Source organism: Chrysochloris asiatica, unplaced genomic scaffold (assembly GCF_000296735.1).
Source record: "Chrysochloris asiatica unplaced genomic scaffold, ChrAsi1.0 scaffold00055, whole genome shotgun sequence".
NCBI lineage: Eukaryota > Metazoa > Chordata > Mammalia > Afrosoricida > Chrysochloridae > Chrysochloris > Chrysochloris asiatica.
Genome location: NW_006408573.1, coordinates 6,305,047 through 6,313,679, shown reverse-complemented (window position 1 = coordinate 6,313,679; position 8,633 = coordinate 6,305,047). Strand labels below are relative to the sequence as shown.

General features: G+C 45.2%; 1 protein-coding gene across 1 annotated transcript in view; it reads right to left on the bottom strand.

Moving 5' to 3' along the window:
- Positions 1-230: 230 nt before the first annotated feature.
- The window catches only part of CETP (cholesteryl ester transfer protein, plasma), a 27,863-nt gene continuing 19,460 nt past the window's right edge, over positions 231-8,633 (bottom strand). The window contains exons 12-17 of the mRNA XM_006863618.1: positions 3,684-3,751; positions 2,626-2,659; positions 2,513-2,517; positions 2,093-2,160; positions 486-571; positions 231-305 (exon numbers count right to left, since the gene is read on the bottom strand). Of these exons, the coding sequence (XP_006863680.1) occupies positions 231-305; positions 486-571; positions 2,093-2,160; positions 2,513-2,517; positions 2,626-2,659; positions 3,684-3,751 (336 nt within the window). The remainder of the gene's footprint in view (positions 306-485; positions 572-2,092; positions 2,161-2,512; positions 2,518-2,625; positions 2,660-3,683; positions 3,752-8,633) is intronic.

Below are 8,633 nucleotides of genomic sequence, written 5' to 3'. Positions count from 1 at the left end.
GCCATAGAAGAAGTGTTCTCCCAGTTTCTGACACAGCGCTTTAATACCAACAGACCTTCCCGACAGAAAGAGGTTGGGATCCAGTTCCCATCTCCCACCCACTTCCTGACCTCTGTCAGGAGGGACAGAGATTCTAGCATTCTGGCTGTGAGTCAGGTTCTGTGGAGTTAGTTCAGCCTGGAGTGCCTTCTTCTTTGAACTTCATCCCAACCCAGCTTCTTGGGAGCCTTCTAGGTCAAGCGGTGAAGAAAGTCCACCAATAGGTGCTCAGGGAAGCCAAAGTCCATCTGAAGCAGAAGGTAGCCCTAGAAGGATACGGTGTAGGGCAAGAGGGTCAGGATGGGCCAATGCCTCAAGTGCTGGGCCAACAGGAAGCAAGTTGGAGGACACCCGTCTGCTGGTGTCCCCAAGCCACCTGTTACCATGACATTGCTTTCTGTGGTCTCCCTCCCCAGGAAGTGGGGAGGATAGGGCTTGGTACTTACATCCTGAGTAACAATTTCAGGGTTGATTATTTCAAAGAAGTCCAGGCCTTTGCTGTTCATGAAGTCTGTAAGTGCCACCTCCAGCCCTGGGGCAGGGGAACAAGATAAGTCAGCTCTTCTTGGGGAGCAGGGTCAGCCTGAGGCTTGAGGCACCCTGAGCATGCAGAAACATTGGGACCCTTCCAGACCAATTTTGCATAAATATCTGTTTATCTTTGATTTACATGAAAAGTCAAGTGTTGCTGGGGACAGGAAATGGCAGGGGTTATCTGGTAGCGGGCTGTCACTAAGTTGTCCTGAGTAATTCCACTCTGCCCCAAACTTGAATCCCCTCCCACACTTGACCACACGGCCTCCAGTTCACTGGATCTACCTTGCTAGTAGGGAACTTAGGGGTCACCCGACACTGCTCAGGAGTCCCCAAGCAATGAATGCATTCGACTGCTAACTAAAAGGTTGGAGGTTTGAGCCCATCCAGATGCGCCTCAGAAGAAAGGCCTGGTGATCTACTTGTGAAAAATCAGCCTTTGGAAACTCTATGGAACACAATTCTACTGATACACACAAATGAGCTGGAGTTGATTCAACGGCAGCTGGTTGTGCCCTGGGGTCACCCCAAGATGCTTATCAAAGGAGCTTTGCAGCCACACACGGAAGTAGTTTCCCTACAAGAAGTTCTAGTAACGCAGTTCAGTCCACCTCCTTGGTACCTGGGGCAGATTGAGGTCCAGGGAGACCAAGATACTTAGCCAGGGTGATTCTGACTGAGCGTTCCACCCACTCTTTGCCCTCAACCAAAACCACATGTGGACAAGCAGCTATTGGAATTGAAGGCAGGTACAGTTCATGATGTCATAGATCCTACGGGGAAGGGGACACAAAGCTCTCAACTGTATCTTTTTCAAAATGCCCCGTGTACACGCTGTTCTGGGATCTGAGATTCCACCAGTAGAGTTATCTTTTGTGGACAAAGAACCTCCCATGTCAGGGTCAAAAGGGAATCTTCAAGTTCATCATATCAAGTTCAACACTTCCATTTTATAGGAAGGGAAACCGAGGCTCAGAGCTGGACCAGAACCTAGGTCTTCAACCTGCCAGTACAGAGTTCTTTTTGCCATCCCAGATTGCCATTTGGAGACCTGTGCGGTTAAACTGGGTTGAGTCACCCATGGAGTCGCAGAGATAATATTCTCCAGGTTAACCAGGACTCAGAGCCCCGGTGACTCAGTGGTGAAGAGCTCAGCTACTAACTGAAAGTTGGCAGTTCAAATGTACCCAGTCACTCTGTGGGAGAAACACCTGTCAGTCTGTCCTGTGGAGATTACAGCCAAGAGAACCCTATGGGACAGTTCTACTCTGGGTCAAGATCGATTTGATGGCTCCTAACAACAACAGCAACAAAACAACAACAAACCAGGACCAGAGATCTTTGCATCTGGCTAAGTCACTGACGCACATATCACCAGCAGGGAGAGGTGTCTTGAGGGAAAGAGACATAAGACTGATAAATATTGGTGGCTAGAGAATCAGAGGCACTTGGAGCTCTGGGAAGGGTCTAGAAGATGAAGTGAGAGCCTCCCCCAGCCTCTCCCCCAGCCTGCACTTACGAGACATGACCTCAGGGATGCCCACCATGGAGATCACCAGCCTCAGGAACCTCTGCATGGACTCAGAGCTCTGCCAACCAGAGGTTCATCATCAGTGCTGTCCTCCCATGATGCAGACGAGTGACTGGTGTTGCAGCAAGTAGCCTGGGCAGCCACTTGCTCATCCAGCCCACCCCTCTCCTCCTGCACCGCCCTCCCTAAATAGTGCCTCTTCTGAACAGTTCCTGCTAGATCTCGAAGAGAGCTCAGACTGTTATTCCATTCCATCGAGGGCAAACTGAGGCCTAAGGAGGTTTGAGTTGACTAGCACTCTCCCACCTAACCCCCTCACATCACCATGATCCCATTTCCTCCACCCAAGGGCTCTCCTACAAGGAGACACAACAGGGAGAAGGGTCTCAAGAGATAGAGGAGGACCACCTGCTCTAATTTCCTTTGGTCTGTGGCCTGGTTTCCTATAGAGTCCTCTGTCTGCCTTGTTGAAGACATGAGGTCCTACAGGCTGTTTCTCCCAGATTGCCAAGACCACCTACCTCAGTCAAGTTGGCAACATTCTTTGGTTTAATTCTGAAATCAAAAAGAGATGAAAGTTGTTGGCCTTTTCTTAGATGCCCTCCCACAACAAGTTCCCCAAAAGAAACTCTAGCAGTAATTCTAAGGGCTTTGAATAATAGTAAGACCTTCCTTGAAAGATTCCAATAGAAAAAAAGGCCAGGCTTACTGATCTGATGGACATCGTAGAACCCACAAGGTTACGGCCCTTAGGAACCTTTCAGATCTGGAATTGAGATCACCCTTGTGGGCCAACTTTCAGCCAGACAATGAATACACAGGGCTATAGGTGATCAGTAATGTCAGGGAGGTATTCACTCCTTAGAACAAGCAACATACAGGACCAAAAAGTGCAGCATTTGCCCAGGAACAAAGCTCAGAAGGCAGAAAAGAAGGATGAGTGGACACAGGAAGCAGAGAGAAAGAGGGAGAAACGCTGTTATATTGTGGAGATTACAACCAAAGCCCTGAAACAAAATGTGCATGAGTTGTTGAATGGAAAACAAATTTGCTCTGTAAACTTTCACCCAAACCACAGTAGAAAGTTAAAAAGAAAGAGAAAAGAAAGACAGAGGCAGAGAAAGGAAGGCAGGCAGGAAGAACCCCGTAGAGGGTGCTCTTCAGACCTGCCATTTCAGGTCCCCAGACCCTTTCTGCCCTCCTTTCAAACTTCTTGGTGTCTCTACCTCCCATTTAAGACTGTGTCATAGGGGTCATAGGAGTCCTGTGTCACTATGTTAACAGAAAGGTGGGCAGTTTGAAGCCATCAGCCACTCCAGAGAAGAAAGAGGCGGCAGTTGGCTTCTGTAAAGATGACAAGCTTTGGAAACCCTCTGGGGCAGTTCTACTCTGTCGTATAGGATCACTCAGCGTCAGATCGACTAGACAAGTTTTTGGTGGGGGTATTCTCCCCCCTGGCATTGACTGTGGAAGGAAGGAACCATGTTTCCCCTGCAATACCCAACACCCGCCTGGCATTAGAGGGGCAAGGGAGAGATTTGCTGAATTGGCTGCCCCCTCCCCTCTCTGTAGCACCTACTGGAAATCCAAGAGGTTTAGGAAGAGCTTCTTTTTGGAATAGGACGCCTGGACGGTGGTGATGATGTCCTGGGGAGAGAAGTCAGATTCTCAGTGAGAGTGGGCCTTCCCACAGCAGAGAGCCATCCTCCTGCCCGGGAGATCAGAGAGTCATGGGGAGCAGTGGGCCCTGGGGCCTCCTGGTCTAGCTGTTGACCTTCTAAAAACCAGGAAAAGTTTCCAGCATCTAAGATTTCTTGATCAGGACCCGCCAAGTCATGGGGGCACTTTCTCTTCTGGTTTCTGATGCATCTACATCTGAACCACTCTTCTCTCGCTGGTCAGAAACAAACATAGACTAGACTTCCCCACATGGCTCACTTCCTCCACTTCCAAACCATCACTGAAGCATCAGAAGCTTGATGTGCAGACAGTTGGATTTCTCTGCAGCTGTATTTTCCAGAGACAAATAGGACACTAGATGGCTCGACAACAACAGCATCACCTGAGAACTTGTGAAAAATGCAAACTCTCAGACCCAACCTTAGGCCTAAGAAATCAGAAACCTCTGCGAGTGGGCAGGAATCTGTCCAGGTGAATCTACTGCATGCCAAAGTTGGAGACCCACAGCAGGAGGAAGCTTTCAAATAACCTTTGTTTCTCAGTTATAAATTGTATGAGCACCTTCCCTGGATCACCTATTTGTTTTTTCTTCATACCGCCAGGTGCAATTAGTGGGTATATAGTCTTTTGTTTGGCTAGTTAGGTATTGTCTATCTCTATTCACTAGACTTTATAAGTTTTGTGAGGTCAGGAACCACTTGAGCCTCGCTGAGTGTAAGAACACAACAGATGTTTTTGTTGACTAGACAAACATAGGACTGGAGGTAAGAAACCACAGACTTTAATATGATATGGCAAGTGACCTTGAACAAGTCTCCTGCCAGTTCTTAGCCTCTGGGCCTCCCTCTGTGAAGGGGTGGCTTTGCTAGCCCCAGACATCTGCGCTCCTTCCCTGTCATTCTAGTCGGGCTCAGATGGATGCTTCTCAACCCAACTGACTTGTACCAACATCCCAACCAGATGCTATCTTTCCCCATTTTCCTTTCCAAAGCCTTCTGTGGCTTCCACCACCTCCTCCTGGCTTCAAGACCCCACAACATGGCCTACTTGTAATTCTCCCACGCCCAAAGGACATACCCAGAATTCCCATTTCTGCTTCTTCCTCAATGAGACATATTTCCTACCACCCTCTCCCTGTCCCCTGAGATTCAAGCAACTCTTTCCCAGAAGTATTTCCTTCACAGATTGCTAAAACCATTAACATACACAAACACCAAACACAGAGCAAGAAAGGCAATCTACAAGAGGGGACTTGGAGTAAAGTTGGTATGGAGAAGGAATGTGAAGTCCCTCAGAATGAGCTCTTGTTGTTAAGTGCTGTAGAGTTGGTTCCAACCATCATTAACCCACAGTGCCACATCAGGACTGCTGATGGACCAGTATTATCCCTAATCCCTTTGTGTATGTCTCCAATGTTTCTGAATCTATTGAAACAGAACATTCTGGGTTTGCATGTGTTTGTTATAGTACTCTGAACTTTTCAAATCCTTGTTGCTATTGCTGTTAAGGGCAGTTGAGTTGGTTCCAGCCCATAATGGCCCTGTATAGGGTTTCCAAGGAGCAGCTGATGGGTTCGAACCACTGACCTTGCAGTTAGCAGGCCAGTGCTTATCCCACAGTGCCACACCAGGACTTCTTCAGATCCTTAAAGAACAAAAAATAAGTACATAATAGAAAACTGAAAAAAAAAAAATTTTTTTTTTTCTAGTAGGTTAAATGCAACATGGAATCTTGGGTTGCTTCCTGAAACAGATCCCAGAACAGAAAAAGGGCACTAGTGGAGAAGCTAGTAGAATCCCAGTAGAGTCTGCAGTTTGGCCAACAGTACTGGACCAATGTTCAGTCTCAATCATGACAAATGATCCATGTTTGTAAAAAATAGCAGCATAGAAACTAGCCAAAGAGTCTAAATATAAACTTATTTAAAAACAAAACAAGGGGAGAAAACAAACAAGATGGGTGAAAGTGCAGTGAGGAGCTCTGTCAGCAATAACATAGAATACTGGACCAAGCAGGCTCAGGGGATGGTGCCAGAACTCTGAACCACATATAAAGGGATATTTAGAAGGTTGGAAGGCTTACAACTAGGGGGAATTTGTAGCAGAAGCAAGAAATCCAGTGCTTTCTAATCCAAGATGCTCAGCTGCTCCTAGAACCACCGTCTTGGGCGAGACCTAGTGGGAGAAGGACCAGAGCAGCCATGGAGGCCTGACAGAACCGCAGAGATAAAGGTATGGACATTCTTTTTTTTTTTTATATCTGTTCATTGGTCTCTCACTGTCTGCATAACTCCATTCTGGTGACTAAAGGGGTGCCTAAGCAAGTGGACACCCCACCCCAACCCTGGAGGGTTCTACTACGCATGTACACAGATCTCCTCAAAATTTAAACTGACAGTTTACATTTAAAACCAAACAGTAGTGCAAAACGGCCATAGCTGGTCCTAAACTGTTTATCACTAGGAAAAATGCCTGAATGGGGATTGTGGAGAGGACAGGCAGACTAAAAAGGAAATAGGCTGAAAATTAAATCCTGAGTTATGTCATAATGACCAACAGTGGCATCTTGAAATTTCTCAGGAAGAAAAGTGAAAAGGGAAGCCCATCTCCTGATCACATCTACCTGATGGCAATCAGAAAGCATAAAAAATACCAAAATACACACCCATCTTAGTATTAAGGCCAGAGCTAACTACTGGAATATGCCAAAAAAAAAAAAAAAAACCAGAAACAGATGACCGTATCAGCACATGTCCAGAAACAAGATAGAGTGACTGAGGCAAATGAGCTGGAAGTGGACCTACACTTCATACTGGAAGATGGGCAGGCTTTGGAAATGTCTGAGAAGGAATTCAGAAAAATGATTATAAAATGTATCAAATCACTATACAATGGAGTTGAGAGAAATAAGGAGTCCAGAAAGCACTACAGGAACAATCAAATAAGATAGATACAACATTGGAAACAACTCAAAGCCTACAGAAAGAAGTCCAAACGATTAATAATAAAATACCAGAAATGGAAAATACTCTGAAAAGGCAAAGGAGTAGAAGTGAAGAGATAGAAGCCAGAACTAGTGAGCTAGAAGAGAAATCTCTCAACACTACTCAGACAGAAGAGCAAGCAGAAAAAAGAATTAAAAAATCTGAAATTCTAAAACTCATGTTGGACAATATGAAGAGGAATAACTTAAGAATTATTGGCATTCCAGAATAGGATTAATCACACAAGTCCAAAGACAAGATAGTTGAAGAACTTCTTGTAGAAATTTCCCTAACACCCTGAAAAGCAAAAAGATAAGCATTCAGGAAGCTCAACGAACCCCAGGAAGGATAGACCCTAAAAGAAAATCACCAAGACATATAATCAAAGCTCTCCAAAATCAAAGATAAGGACAGAATCCTGAAGTCAGCTAGGGAAATGAGAAGTTAACATACAAAGGCAAGCAAATCAGATTAAGCTCGGCTCTTTCAGCAAAACTATGCAGGCAAGAAGGCAATGGAGAGACATATATAAAACCCTGAAAGAAAAAAACTGCCGACCAAGAATCCTCTACCCAGCAAAACTGTCAATCAAATACGAGGGTATAATCAAAATGTTCCAAGATAAACAGAAGCTAAGGGATTTTGCCAAAGCCAACCCTGCGATGGAAAACATCCTAAAGGGAGTTCTGTGGACTGAGAGCCAACAAGAACAGACAACAACCAGAGATTGACATACACAGCAGCATCACCCTGAACTCAGTCGACAAATGGAAGAGTAGAGAACAGAATAAAATTATAAGAACAGAGGATCTGGGAGATCATTCTACGATCAAAACAATTACAGTGTGAAAGAAGGTAAACACAGAGGAACAGAGATCCAGGTGGTGATAATGTCAGGTACATTAAAGGATAAAGTAGACTGTCTTAAATGGAGGGAAGAATTAATGGAATATAAGGTAACAACAACAATGGGGTTGGGGTGGGGGGTTTAGTTCAGGTGTTGGGGAGGGCAATACAAGAAGGGGAGGAGGTGGAAGAACAAGATAGATAGGGGAACAATGAGACAGGTTTGTATAGCCTAAGTGGGACAGAGGTAAATAGTGATGCATGCTCAACCTTGGAACAACAGGGCTCTGTGATACAGGGATCTAGGCATAGTTTGAAGAGGGCAAGAATACTAAGATGCTTGATGGTCTTATGAATATCAGTTTCTCTTGCCTACTACTGTAAAATAGACATTTGAGTGGGATACAAAGGAATGTTGGGAAACATGATTACAGAAAACTTGTAAGCCTGTCTTCAGCCTGTAACTGATTGGAATGCCTTAAAGGGTTCTAGAACTTGCTCAGTGAAATAGACCTCTTGCAGAGCCTTTCAGGGTATAGAACCTTAGGTGGAATCCTGAATCCCATCCAGAACCTTCTGAGGTGGGACATCCCCACAGCAAGGACAATCAAACCATCCTGGAACAGCTAGAGCAACAGAAGATACATCTTCAAAGAAAGACCATCAGGAAAACCCCAAAACAAGAATGTCAGCATGACTGACTACCACAAAAATAAGCAAGCTGTTTGCCAGGAAACCATCAAGGCAAGCAATCAAGATCCTTCAGGGCAAACTCCTCTCTAAGACTGAAACACAAAAGGAACACATGAGAGGGGTTTGTAACCATGGCAATGAGATGATATACGATAAAATGAATGTAAAATTAATGTTCTCTCATGTAAGCTATCACATAATTCACAATAAAACATTTAAGGAAAAAAAAAAAAAAAGGAACACATGAGCAGGCATGTAAGCTTGCTGGTGACCACATTGGTCTACTGGTGAGTGGAAGAGGGGGCAAGGTAACAATGAAGAAATGGG